The sequence below is a fragment of the Hemibagrus wyckioides genome, linkage group LG05, assembly GCF_019097595.1.
Source record: "Hemibagrus wyckioides isolate EC202008001 linkage group LG05, SWU_Hwy_1.0, whole genome shotgun sequence".
Lineage (NCBI taxonomy): Eukaryota > Metazoa > Chordata > Actinopteri > Siluriformes > Bagridae > Hemibagrus > Hemibagrus wyckioides.
In genome coordinates this window covers 4,524,586-4,540,118 of record NC_080714.1, presented here as the reverse complement: position 1 = coordinate 4,540,118, position 15,533 = coordinate 4,524,586, and the positions used below count along the sequence as shown (strand labels likewise).

The following is a 15,533-nucleotide window of genomic DNA, read 5'->3' as shown; positions in this document are numbered from 1 at the left end:
TTTATCCCTCCTGTGTGTGTCCATCCTTCTCCCTCTCAGCTCTCTAATCCCTCTCATTATCCGCTCCAGCCTCTCATCACCTTTATCTTCAGCCCTCTTTTTCCTTCTCTGTGTTTTGCTGTCTCACATTTTCCCTCCTGTTTCCTCTCATTTGTCATTTTGTCTATCCTTCCTTCAGGGCTCCATATAAACCCCGAGTAGAGTAAACAGTGCTTCTCGTAGCGCCGCTTTAATCCATTGTACTGAAAATAAAAAAGCTTTCAGCTATAATGTATTGTACTTTATTTTGCCTACATGGCAGGTGGAGGAGTGATTCACTGCTTATTTCTGTCCTGGACATTTCAGTATGAAGTTTAACAAGAGAAAAACTTAAGCCCTATTTGGATAGGATTGTTTTTACAGGTAGAGAATTATTACAGGAGTATCTCTAAAAATTAATAGAATTTTTCAGGCAGATTAGGAGCAAATTCACAAAAATTATGAAATAATATTTTGTGCTATTTTATCACATAAAAAGTTTTAAAAATGCAATTTGCTTTTACTTGATAAACCTAAACGTACATGCAAACAATGTAATAATCCTATGTAGATAAAATTCATCTATTCTAATGCTATGAAATTGAATAAAAATGATAATTGTGTGTTTTTACAAAAGAAAAACATATTAAATGGCATAAAGGAATCACCTGGAAAGAAAATAGAATTGAGTAATGTGATTATTGCATGAGTATCTCATTAGTCCTGCCATAAATCTGTCAGGTCAGTCATTTTTCTCAGCCGGGAATTACTATTCTGTGTTTCATCTTCTATAAAATGATCAGCAGAACTAACCCCAGATCATTTATATCCTATCTGTTGGTCAAAATCTCATTATATCCTGGAGATGGTTTCTTCAGGACAATAGAAACACTAGGAAGTGCTCGCCTTTTCTCTTATCTATCACCAAAATCAAACCAAAATCCAAATAAAGGACGAGTTTAAACCAGAAGAATGAAATATAGACAACTTTTAACAGCGATGCAACGTTTTCAGGTGATTAAAGTCGAGCTTCTAGCACAGATTCACCTCACACACTGTCCTTGTTCACGGTCATGTGACCTACTAATAGGGTATGGTGTAGGATAAAACAGTTATTATTATTATTATATTATTTTCATTTCGGAGAAAATATTACACAAATCCACGTCTAATTAGGATCTGATTATGTTTTATTAAAATTACTCATACAGGTCTTTTGGCATAACCTTATGTGATTGTCGTTTATAAAATATGAATTCTTCAAGGGTTATTATAACAATTTAATTATTTATGCTAACTAAGGTGAATACATTGAACCTAAGTGTTTAAATATGTACATTACATAAGAATATGCTTTATAACATTAGTTTTTTTTCACTATTTTTAAATTTCACTAAAATTAAAAAATATATAATAATAATTATTAAGTAATAATAAAAAAATACAATAATAATAATAATAATAATAATAATAATAATAATAATAATAATAATAATAATAATACCCTTTCCAGTGTGTCACAGAACGTGTGTTCAGTCCTGATCCTTCATCCTGCTGCTTAGTCCATTTAAAGAGCAGAGAGGTCAGGAGAGAGAAAAGCGAGGTCAAAGGTCAGCAGGTCCTCGGCATGAGCGGGAAAACACCTTGTGAACCCCTGTGTTCTTCCTGAATTTTCAAACACACACACACACACGCTTAGAAAAACACAAACACATGGTCACGCACAATGCACTACTACAGGAAGGAAGTCCACTATGAGACAGACAGAGACGGAGAGCGGGGGGTGGGACAAGAGGAGAAGGGAAATATTGCTTTCCTCTGCAGTTTTCTGCACACAAAAAAACACAGGGAGCATGCGAGCAAATTAAAATTTCAAGGAGTTCATTAGCAATAATTATTCTCAGAATTAAAAAATTAATTTTTTAACACAATCATTAGGCTAGATTAGGAACAAAATAGTAAAAATAATCAGATAATGTTTAGGTATTTATCACATTAAACAAGCCCAAAACAGCGGTTTGAATTCACACAATAAACTTAAAGACAGATGTAAATGCTATAGATATAAAACTTAATTCTTACATAAATCTAATCGAATGTAAGTAGGAGCGCAATCTAAACCGAAATCAAATGCTGGCTGTATCATTAGATAATTTAAAACAGTTAAAATAAAAAGAAATTATTATTCAGTCACGTGAGAATAAAGGAATCATCTGGAAAGAATCACACGAGATTTGTCTGGAAAAATTTTTAAAAAATCAAATGTGAAAAATGAATCATATGTAGGGGAAAATAAATAAATCTGCTGTTCAGATCACGTGGGGGAAAAAAAGGAAGTCTGTTAAATCACGTGAAAATAAAGGAGTCGTTTGAAAAAATAAACGAATCATTTAAAGTAAACGAATCATTTGAAAAAAAAAAACAAACAAACTGAAATCTAATCTGATTCTAAGTATGAACTCGATCTAAATCGTATCCAAATGCTCATTATATAACCGTACACATTACCTGAGCATTTCATTTCTAATTAAATAAATAAACCTCACCTTAATACAGGATGAATAGATGATTAAAAGATATGAATAGAGATTAAACATACAACAATCTCTCTTTTTTTCTCTCTCTTGCAGAATGCAGCCTGTTGTCCTTTCCTGTCTTAGGGGATTTAAGGTTATAGCTTTACCTCCTACGGCTACAACACTGACGTCGACACTGGAGACTCCTTCCAAGAACGTTAAATAAACATCTTGTCATAGAAAGCTGCACCAGGTAAACAATTACAAACGTTTACATAAACGTTCATTAAGAAAATGCTTATAAAATTGCAATTTGTTTTTTGTTATTAGTTCAGCCCTGATTAAACTATTCCGTGTTTATATTAACTCAATGAGACAACCGAATTTACACAAACAAACCAGTTCAAACGTTTACACGCGCTTGATTCCTAATCCTCTGTGTTGTTTCCCAGATGCTCAACATCTGTTTTTATATTTTAGAATAGTTCATGTTCATTGCTCCATTGTTTATCCTGAGCTGATTAAAACTGCTCACTCTTCTTCAGAAACATCCTCCAGGTCCTGCGTTTTAATTTCCAGTATTTTCAGCTGCTATATGATGTCAAAATCCATTCTTTCACACTGAGGACAACTGAGGGACTCGTACAGAACTATGACAAAATGTGCAAACGTTCACTGATGCTCAAGAAGGCAACACGGTACATTAAGAGGCAGGGGGGTGTAAACATTATAGCATTATCTAATTAAATCTAATCTAATTAAACTCTAAGTTTTTGACCATAGATTAGTCATCTCTTTAAGGTCCAAGAAAGAGCTCAGGGTCATAATAAAGCTGCAATTAAAGCCAGGAGTCTGAATATCTCATTGTCTTCGTGGGCATCCTGTGAGGAAGACAGATAAGATGTAAACATATGAGTGTATCCCTTAGTAACAGAAACAGGAGTCCTGAATACGTGATGTTTGGGTTGTGTTACACACTTTTCTATTGTTCATGCTGATTAGGCGTGATGTACCCAGGACACACACACACACATTTTTAATTCCTTTTCTGGGAAAAACTTTTGTGATCATTTGTTGTTCCACAAGTGATTATGCGTGTGATGGTACATCTCACCATGTTATGCCTGGCATTTTACTTACATGCCAAATTTTACTTATGAAGACAACTGAACCAATGACAAAAATCAGGTGAGAATAAAGGAATCATTCTGTAAAGAATCACACCTGAAAAAAAGAATCATCTGTAAAAAAAAAAAATTAATAAAATAAAATTTAAAAAACCTATTCAATTCAATTAATTAAATTAAATACATTAAAAAAAAATTAATAAAAATGTATAAATTAAAAAATAAACAATACTTTTGTCTATAAAAAAAAGGAGAAAAAAAAGATATGAATCATCCATAATAAATAAATAAACGAATAAATAAATCATCTGTACAAATAAATAAATAATAAATAAATAATTTGTAAAAACAAACAAATAAATAAATAATGTAAAAATAAGTGCATCAAATGTGAAAAATAAATCTGTTATAATCACATGTGGATTCACTGCATCAGAGACTTTTAAGATCTAATTACACTCTCAGTAGCCATCTTGAAACTAAACTAAATAACTCATGAGTCATATATATAAACAATATGATAAATGCTAAACGAGTTTAATGAGCTGAACAAGTAGTTCTGAGGTGTGAGGATTTAGTCAGCAGACAGTGCAGTAGTTTATATGAAGTGCCAGTGCTAGTAACTGTAAGCTTTTTCTACTTGCTAGCTACATTAGCCTCATAGCTAATAGCAGTTCGCCTGATCGACTCCACTTTCCAGAGCGTTCCGGGAAAGACCCATGTTTGTGTGCAGCATCTAAATCATCAGCTTGAAGTCGATCTCCGGCTATCGTGTTCGCTAAATGAGTTTTCAGAGTTAAGAGAACTTTTGGAGGACCAGGTGATCAGGATCCCAGACATCAAAGAGCTGTTATCAGTGTGCTAATGCTAAGCTGAAGGCTGATCGCCATAAAGCTAAAATCACTGCCTTTTAAATCTAAGAGAATTAGACTACTCGCATAAGCTAACAATCAGAGGGTGAGCCGTGTGTGTGTGTGTGTGTGTGTGTGAAGGGTGGGTGGGAGGTTGGAAAATAGCACATGGGTGTGATTTTATCTAGGAAGACCGGCCTTGGTATTTAGCATTCCCATCTCGAAGTCTGATTAAACCCCGGCTCACACCACACACACACACACACACACACACACACACACACACACAAAGCTGTGAGGGTCACCAGCAGCTTTTTTTTTAAATGTACATCTAGCTAATATCACAGTTAGCTAGCTATAACGAAGGTTCATAGGAACAATACTAATAGCTTGATATTAGCCTAGCTAAGATAACATATTTTGATGTTGGAATATGACAAATGTTTCCTTTTAAAAGACAAAGCATTACAAAACGAAATGTACAACTTCTCAGTCAGGTTCTGAACAAATCAGCTAGCTAGCTACGCTCCAGTGTTTAACATTTTTCTGAGGTAAAAACGTGTTTTATTCTTCATTAAAAGCGCAATATTAATGTTGCTAGCAATTTTCTTAGCCATTTGAAACAGGACCTGTGGTTCTGCTAAATTTTAAATCCCTTTTTATTTAGTTCACAAGATGTTAGCTTCTCCATCAGCTGAGGATTTTTACAACCCTTCAGTTTCTTTCCCTCAAGTCTCACACAGACTGTTAAATGCTAACTCTCTCTCTCTCTCTTGCTCGCTCGCTTTCTGAGATTCTTCCTTATACATTTCCATTAAATATTTCTGTCTCACTGAACTTTTTCACTAAATTTTGACATCCCCTGTTGTGTCTTGTCTTACTTTTCTATCACGTATCACGTACTCTTGTGTGATTTATAAGCAGAATTATTACTTAGCCTCAACCCGGTATGTAGGATCGTTGCCATGGTTAAATTCCAGCAGCCTTTGAAATATCAGGAGCAATGATTTAGTATCGTAATTCCCTTTTCGACTGTAGACAAAGCACTGATGTTTAGGTTAGGGGAAGGGTTGGGGATGTGGTGAAAACGACCTAGCGTGTCATTCTGCATCGTTCTACATGAGACACGCTTGTTTAAAAGCAACAATTACGGGATAAAAACAGCTTGTGTGAATTTTATTTTATTTTGAACGAGCCGAATTTATCTTTCTAACATCAGTGTCTTTCAACAATCACACATGCTGGTTATCATCTCGGCGACCGCAAAGTAAAACAACAACCCCCTATCTCAAACACACACACACACACACACACTTGAGCTCGAGGTCAGCAGAGCATCTTTCAACCCCAAGATCCTTCAGGTACATGCCCTGAGTCTCACCCCACCCCAGGCCTACTCAGGTGTTACCTAGAACACACACACACACACACACCTTCTCAGGTGCTGCCGGCTGATTCAATGCTTCAGGAGCTCACAAATCAAGCAACAGCGGCTGATCAGCTCCGTCTGACAGCTTTACGTTTGGACCTACAGGGTCACTTAACCCCAATGCAAGCTAGCATGTTCACTCCACTCTGAAACTGAATCTGTGTGTGTGTGTTACTGTCTCGGTGGAACTCAAACTAAGTAACACACACTGACGCTTTGACGCTGTCTTGTAGCATGCAGACGTTCTTTGATTGCTTCGAAGTAAATAACAGACAGCTGCTCTGAACTCCCCCGTCTCTCACACACACACACACACTGTCAGACACACTCAGAAACACGCACATTTCAGTTTCTCTCACTTGTGTGGTCTCACTCTCAATATAGAGGCTCTTAAGTGATGCGGGGGAAAAAACAAAACACCATTAGCCCTCTCACGCCGGCCGATTTAGGTTTTACGATGGAGAGGAAATCGACACACACGCACTTTGTAGTTGAACACACTTCAGCAGGAGAAAATGGGGTTTCGAAAAGCAAAACACACAGAGACACAGAAGCGACAAACCCCCGGCTCGTATTTCCGACGATGTACTGTGTACATTTTTTGGATGTGCTAAAGTGAACAATCAGCTCCATGGAGAATTCATTTTATGATGGTTTATTCATTTCTTAACAGAAACATCAGGCATTTATATAATGTTGTGTGGAAGGAGTCTCCAGTGTCAGAGGTAGTTTTCCACCAGGGGAAAGCCTTCAGGACTTTTTGACCAGTATGACAAGTTGCAGATTTATTTTGTTTGTTTTTACATCATTATTATTATTACTTGTATTTATTTTCATTTGTAAAATTTGCATTTATTTTTAATAATTGTATTTTATATGAATTTTAATTATTATTATTTGTATTTATTTTCATTTGTATATTTTAACTACATTTAATTATTATATTATATTATATTATATTATATTATATTATATTATATTATATTATATTATTTTTAATAATGGTAGTCATTATCATTTTTATTCATTTTACTTACTATCATTTTTTTAAGTTTAATTTTCATTAATATAATTTTTTATGAAGGAGAAATTAAGCATAGAAATGTGTTACTAAGTGATACAGGAACTTCTTTTCCAGACATTCCCACAACATTAAATGTAAATTTAGACAAAAAATAAAAATATATACATTCTTTCTTTATATTAATATAATTAATAATTTAATTAAATTAATATAAATTTGGAATCACTGGAAAATTTCTGAAGTGTATGATGAATTAAACACTGTTTTTTGGAAAATAATCAGCTTTTGTGTTAATCTTCTTTGCATCATGATGCATCTCATCACGCTGTTGTTGATTATTTGCCTGTAACAGCACATCCACGAAGTGTTTTCTTCCTTACATCCAATACTGAATGTCACACAGGTTAAAGTGTAAACATTTCATGTGATTTTTTTTTTTATTAAACCTATGGAATTAGTTCCTATAATGTATTTTTGTTTCTACATGATATAGTCTACCTGCAACTCCAAAGCGATTTGGTTTATCTGCCTTTGTTTGCACTAATTTTACAGATTTTAGCAGTGCTCCAGAGATCTCAAGCCCCAGAGCGGCCATATTGAAGTGTGTGTCATATGTTACGCAGTGTGTGTTATGTTGCCGTTGTGGTGGTGTGTGTTAGAGTTTCTTCTCTGATACTTTAGTAAATTAAGGAGTGATGTGTGTAATAATGTAATAACAAGCGGCCTCTCTTTTAAGATTTCTAATTCATCTGCCTAATCTGGCAGTTAGAGGTGTGTGTGTGTGTGTGTGTGTGGGTGCTTGAGAGTCGTCTGGCTAATCTGACCATCTGTTTCTTATCAGGTCCCCTTTTATTTTTTTAAATTTGCAAATTTATTTATTTGCCCAAAGGATCCATGTGAGCAGCAGGCGTCCTCTACACACTGCAGGGAGTTAGATAGCACCAGAAACCACCATGTGTGTTGGTGTGTGTGTGTCGGTGTGTGTGTGAGAGTCCCAAGACACCAGAAAGAGATGTCACTGGAAAGTGAGTGACAAGTTTTCTTAGTTTCTCATGTACCTGAGGTGAATGTGTGTATAAAATTGTGTGTGTGTGTGTAGGAATATTAGCCTGACCCTCCACTAGAGGGGGTTCTCTGTCCTGGCACTCTGCCAACCCCAGTGGAGCAGGAAGCACTGTGTTGTTTTTGCCAAGCTGTCTGCTCTGTGTGTGTGTGTGTGTGTGTGTTTTATTTTCTCCGGATACAAAGTTCCGAGAGCCAACAAAAACAGCGCACACAGGGCTGGAGTAAACGATAACAGGGTCAGTGGGTGTAAGCCGCCCGATTCCACGAGGCACAAAACACCTCCAGTGATTTTACACAGGTTTCTGAATGCCTCAAATGACCTTTAACACACTTGTATTTTTCCCCCTTACAATTAACGAGCACTGCTACTGCTAAAGGCAGAACCTTAAAAGGGCGAGGACTGAATGCTTGACCTGAGTCTTATTTTATATGTAAGGAATAGAACAATCAGGAACAAGTTCAGGCCAGGATTTTTTCCATCAGCATACCTTACTTTGTGCTCCGCTCCATTCTGATACACACCACACACACACGTCGTTCACACGTACGACCCGGTTATGCATCCACCCGCCTGAGTAGTTCGGCCACAATAGAGCATCATTTGAATCCGAATCCGAGCGGAATTGGCTCTGGCTCGAGAGCCGATCATAAACGGGACCAACCCGTAATTCATACTGCGCATATAAAAAGAAGTGATCTGAGTAGATACTTGGTTGATTCTGTAAGGGAAATAGCTTTGGGCAGAATTCGCGAAACGTTTCAGATTTACATAACAATCAACTACGTACCTGCACACGACAAACACAAGAATCAACATGTAAAGACGGATCTCAGGGGTACGATTACCGACAGTTAATTGTTACTTGTCGTTGTTTATGAGACACACCAGACTGTGTAGATAGGATACAGAAGAGCTAGATGTGTGATTTAAGAAAATGAATGTTTTGCGTTTGGATCGTTGTCAATCTTACAACAACCGGGACAAATTCAGATTTTATTTGTCACATACACAATCATACTCAGTACGACGTGTAGTGAAATGCTTTTTATGGCTGACCTTGACATAAAAACAGAGCCAATTAACAGGCAATAAAAATAGGGTAAAGGAATAAAAATAAGACACAAATTAGATACAATAAAGTGGAAACAGAACATAAAGAGAAAATATGGTGGAAAATTGCATTAGAAAAATAAATAAAAATATCAAGAATATAGAGGTTGATTCTACATACCAGAATATGGTACAGTGATGTGTATGTTTTATATATATACTGGATCTCACTTAATGTAAATATGAGGTAATAAGGATAGATTTTCTGTCTTGTTAATAAGCCTGGCTTTTGCATTATCGTAATCTTTGCAGCTGTCCCATGACTTTTAACAGCGACATTCTGTCAGAAATTTGGCTGTCTACGATTGCTAAATTGGCTGCTGGTAACATCGTTCATGCATCGTTCATGCGTCGTGTCTCACGTGTCAGGAAAGGAAAAATTGTCCTGAAAAGCTTTACACTACCATATGCTCTGTACAGTTCCTGGAAATTGTCATATGATGTAGTGCAGAAATTTAATTCTGGATGGATCCACACTCACACAGGATTCATTTACATTTACACTGATTTACACAGCCAAAGGTTTTTTTTTACTTGACAAGTGCACTGTTTTTAATAAAGCCTGCATTGTATCAAATGTATGACGAATACAGTGTATGATCATAATGATCCAGATAACATCTAGATTTTTTTTTTGGCCAATTATATAAAGTCAGAAACATTTCTTCAAGTTCAAGTTATACAACTAGGTTATAACCGAAAATTTTATAAATATGCAGAACGGTTGGTGTAATTGACTATAATTTACTATATCTCAATCATGTTTTTTGCCTGATTAGATGCATAATGTAGTGGATTATATATTCACTTACAGATTTAAGTCCTGGTCAGACATTGTACACGTTAATAATGCATAATAAACAGTAAACCTGGATTGTTTCTACATTTTCTAAAATAGCTAATAATCACAAGTTCTGCTTTTTAGCTGTGCAGGAAACCTGGAGCTGATTCATGTTTAAATAAACGTTATGTAAGTTTACCAGACTCTCAGTTCGAAACATAAAGCTAAAAGTGGGGTCACGCTTTCAGGAATCCCCAAGCGGGATTTTAAAGTTACAATAAGCAGCTTTGTTACTTTCCTGTCTCCGTAAACTCTTACTGACTCCCGTTTCCGCTCACACAGTTACGTCAAAATACAGATTTTCACCCCTTCATATGCAACACAGCTGTACCTCTCTGTGTATTTCTTTGGTTAATTAGTTAGTTCGAATCATGCTTATTGTAACCGAGACCCGGGTTTGTAATGCCATGAAGTGTTATGGTAAGGCAAGGCGCTTCCCATGGAGATGCCATTAGAGTAAGAGCCTTGAGTCCTTGAACCACATGAAGAGGATCAGAGAGGAGGATTGGGGTAAGATGATATAAAGGTGATCTCCTCGCATGTATGGGGAGTGTAATGAGCTCACGGTGATTACTGATGTGACGTAAGGTTATAGGTGAGCACTATAGGCTTTTCAGGGGAATAACAAAAAAATAAAAGCAGAATGCAAACAAAAAAATAAGTATATAATGAAATAAATAATTATTTAGATAAATATAAAGATAAAAGAATTTATTCATCAAGAAGGATTAGGCAAATAGCTTGCAAACAACTGGTAATGAATATGTTAATTACATCTTTTTAAAAATAAAAGTAAGGAATAAAATGAATAGCTTATGATAAAAAATAGCTAACCGTAAATGAAACACAAACAAGTTAATTGGTAATAAATTAAATCAATCAATAAACAAAACAAACAAACAAATAGCAAATTATTAATAGGCTAATAGAATACAATAAAATAAACTCAAAAAGAAGACAATAAATATATAAACAAATAGTTTGTACATTGTTAGTCATATTAAAATTTCTTTAAATGAGGAAATAAGTGAATTAATAGGCTATAACACAGTAGCTAAACAAATAAACAAACAAATAAAGAAAGAAGCACAACCCCATGAGGAAGAACAGAAACAAAACAAATAAATAAAACAGATAGATAGATAGATAGATAGATAGATAGATAGATAGATAGATAGATAGATAGATAGATAGACATAGATAGATAGATAGATAGATAGATAGATAGATAGATAGATAGATAGATAGACATAGATAGATAGATAGATAGATAGATAGATAGATAGATAGATAGACAGACAGACAGACAGACAGACAGACAGACAGATAGATAGATAGATAGATAGATAGATAAACAGACAGACAGACATAGATAGATAGATAGATAGATAGATAGATAGATAGATAGATAGATAGATAGATAGATAGATAGATAGACAGACAGACAGACAGACAGACAGATAGATAGATAGATAGATAGATAGATAGATAGATAGATAGATAGATAGATAAACAGACAGACAGACATAGATAGATAGATAGATAGATAGATAGATAGATAGATAGATAGATAGATAGATAGACAGACAGACAGACAGACAGACAGACAGACAGACAGACAGATAGATAGATGGATAGATAGACAGACAGACATAGATAAGATAGATAGATAGATAGATAGATAGATAGACAGATAGATGGATAGACAGACAGACTGATAGACAGACAGACAGACAGACAGATAGATAGATAGATAGATAGATAGATAGATAGATAGATAGATAGATAGACAGACATAGATAGATAGATAGATAGATAGATAGATAGATAGATAGATAGATAGATAGATAGATAGACAGACAGACAGACAGACAGACAGACAGACAGACAGATAGATAGATAGATAGATAGATAGATAGATAGATAGATAGATAGATAGATAGATAGATAGATAGATAGATAAACAGACAGACAGACATAGATAGACAGATAGATAGACAGATAGATAGATAGATAGATAGATAGATAGATAGATAGATAGATAGATAGATAGATAGATAGATAGATAGATAGATGAACAATAGGCTAAATTAAGTTAAAACCTTTAATATACACCTCTGATGGGTTTCTGCATATTCGGTTCCTCTCGTTGTCTCTCCTTGGGTGTGGCGCGTGAACAGCATTCCGTTAACGACTCAGTGTAACTCCGATGTGTCGTTTCCTTTAGTTTGCCTCTGAGGTGGCTGTGTAAGACTTTCTAATGCTAATTAATCCCTGGTATAGCGTTTCACACGACATGCTAACATTTAAGACCAGGTCTTTGAAAAAGCGTGCCTGTCTTTTATTTTAAATAAATAAAATTAAAAAACAAACAAACAAACAATAAAACATGCTTAAAGAGAAAGCAGAGTCAACTGAGTCCTCGCGGGTTTCCATGGCTACGCCGGGACGCGCATACTACTCTACTAAAAAGTAAGCTAGGTAACGTGACAGTATTTAATGTCAGGTGAGAGTAGGTTACTATTTATACCTACTATTTAGTATGAAAGTGTGCGTATTCGTACTGTGGGGGCGTAATGTAAGATAGATTACTGTTTTAGTATACTGTTTATTTAGAAAGTACACACTGTTTTCCAAAATAGTGCAGTTTTTTTATATACTGGATAAGTCATAAGGGGAATGTGTACTGAATGAAATATTTATTTACTAAAGTCTGAATGAGATTAGTCTGAATGTGAAAGTTAAAGACCAGTATAGGAAATGAGCAGAGACCAAAACCTTTTTACATTCAAATGAGGTCAGTTTCGTTATAGAAACCTGTCCCGGCGTACTCTAGCAGACCCTAAGAGTATATTTATTAATGTATTTATCTGGCTATTGATTCATCATTAACTCATTAATGCATGTCTTTCATTTATACACAAGACATTCATTCATTCATTTCAGCAAACAAGAACAGGTACCACTCTACAAGTCCCCCATTTTATTTCCAAAAACAAACAAGATTTTTTTACCCTAATGAAAAAAAACACACTACTGTGAGCATCTTGATAGGTTAATCCAATCCTGAGTGACACCTAAAATAGTTAGGATGCAATCAAGTGCTTCAGCATATATTAAAGAGTCCTAGGGATCTTTGGTCAAGCCTGACTCGAAAGAAGTACGGACCATTACTTTTTCATTAAGAAGAAAAACAAGAGTTAATTCCTGCTGTGTTGACCCACTCCACGCTGGCTGAGATTCAGAGGCTCGGGGGTGGGTTAGTGTGATATAGGGGGCTGTGCTTTAGAAAAAAAGGGGGGGTCTGAGGGGCGGAGATGGAGGGATGAGGAGGGGACGGAGGTTAAATAGGCCGGGTGGCTCTCCCCCCTTCACTTAAACACACACTCTCTCTCTTGCTCTCTCTCTCTTTCTCTATCCTGCTGCCCATGTGTGCACGGTGCAGAACTTCACAGAGAGACTTCTGTTCACAGAGGAAAGCCAACAAGTTGCCCTTTTGCAGCCGAGGAACTTTTGGTTCTGCAGTTTTACAAGCTTACCTGGACTAAAGGAAGACTTCTTCAAACAGGACTTTTTTAAAAACTTTGTGGAACCCAGACGCTGCCACCTTTATCCAATGGATCCCACGGAATACCCCGACAGCTACGATTATTATGAAGACAACGAGACGGCGTGCGACTACTCAGAGTGGGAGCCATCCTACTCCCTCATCCCTGTACTCTACATGCTCATCTTCATCCTCGGTCTATCCGGGAACGGGATGGTCATCTTCACCATGTGGCGTTCGGCCAAGTCCAAGCGCCGCGCTGCAGACGTCTACATCGGCAACCTGGCTTTGGCCGACCTGACCTTTGTGGTGACCCTGCCGCTGTGGGCTGCGTACACGGCACTGGGGTATCACTGGCCTTTCGGTGTGGCGCTTTGCAAGATCAGCAGCTACGTGGTGCTGGTGAACATGTATGCCAGTGTCTTTTGCCTCACCTGCTTGAGCTTTGATCGCTACCTGGCCATTGTGCACTCACTGAGCAGCAACCATCTTCGATCCAGAGGCACTGTGATGGTATCACTCGGTGCCATTTGGCTGCTTTCCGGAACTCTCGCAGCACCTACTCTGCTCTTTCGCACCACAGTGGATGATGCGGTCAGCAACCGCACCACCTGCGCCATGGACTTCAGCCTGGTGACCCTGAATCAGCGCCACGAGTCACTATGGATCGCCGGTTTGAGCTTGTCTTCCTCAGCTCTTGGTTTCTTGCTCCCCTTTATGGCCATGACCGTGTGCTACTGCTTGATTGGCTGTACGGTGGCACGCCACTTTGGCCACCTGCGCAAGGAAGATCAGAAAAAGCGGCGCCTCCTGAAGATCATCACTACTCTGGTGGTGGTCTTCGCCCTCTGCTGGACGCCTTTCCATGTGCTGAAGAGCATGGATGCGCTGTCATACCTGGGGCTGGCTCCAACCTCTTGTGGTTTCCTGCATTTCCTGCTGCTGGCTCACCCGTATGCCACCTGCCTGGCGTACATCAACAGCTGCCTCAACCCATTCCTCTATGCCTTCTTCGACCTGCGTTTCCGCTCGCGCTGCCTCTGCCTGCTCAGCCTGAAGAAGGTTGTGCACGGTCACGTCAGCTCTGCCTCATCTACTCTCAGCGCACAGACCCAGAAGTCCGAGTTGCACTCGCTTGCCACCAAAGTGTGAGGAGAAAAAGAGCAGAAGGAGACGAGGGGAAGGATAAAAAAACGGAGGTGAGAGGAGAAATGGGGAGCGACCAGACGGCTGGTCCATTCTGGTGGCTTGACTCATCCAGGCTGAGCCTCAAACATGAACATTATTGTGACTTTTGGACTTTTGAGTCTCTCTCTCTCTCTCTCTCTCTGTGTCTCTGTAAAGAAACAGTTCATTATCTGTACAGCTTGTAAATAATACTCCCAGGGTTGTGTATTCTACTGTAGGAATAATGGTGTATGAGAGCGTGTATGCAAACTGTATGAGGAGGAACTATTTTTGCTTCAGTTTTCAACTCCACGGAGGTGAAATCTACGGCTAGTATATGGATGTGTGTGTGTGTGTGTGTGTGTATGCATGTGTGTGTATGTACACTGGTCTAAGACTACAAATTGTACAGTATTTTCCTACTTCAAAAAAACACGTTTAGCATCTGTAGCACTTGTGTAAAACGATGATATAAATGTATGAGTTTGCTTAATGAGCCCTTCTTCCTGGTTGTGTTTGTGTGTTTGCTGATGAAAGCTTCAAAGCGTGTGTGTGTGTGCTTGGGGGGGGGCACAAGTAACTAAAGTAAAGGTGTTGCAACTTAATTAGATAGTTTAAAGAGTGGTCAGAGACAAGGGAGGAGGAGGAGGAGGAGGAGACGGGGCAGACAGACAGATGGCAGCTGACAAATGTCTCTTGGAAAGGGAGAGAGGTGAGGAAAGCAAGGAGGGGGTCAGGGTGACGCTGCTCTCCAGATAAAGTAGGGCTCATGAAATGTTTTATTTTTGCTGATCTTTCTGTAACTAACTACTGCATTAAAGATATTATGGAGCAAAG

The 15,533-nt window shown here is 37.5% G+C and overlaps 1 protein-coding gene across 1 annotated transcript; it reads left to right on the top strand.

The window, feature by feature from the left end:
- Positions 1-13,368: 13,368 nt before the first annotated feature.
- Positions 13,369-15,533, top strand: aplnra (apelin receptor a). Its single transcript, XM_058389797.1, has one exon. The coding sequence runs from the start codon at positions 13,599-13,601 to the stop codon at positions 14,679-14,681; it is 1,083 nt and encodes a 360-aa protein (XP_058245780.1). The 5' UTR covers positions 13,369-13,598; the 3' UTR covers positions 14,682-15,533.

Excerpts from the sequence above, each read along its gene's own strand:
- aplnra (XM_058389797.1), top strand. The coding sequence starts at position 13,599 with ATGGATCCCACGGAATACCCCGACAGCTACGATTATTATGAAGACAAC.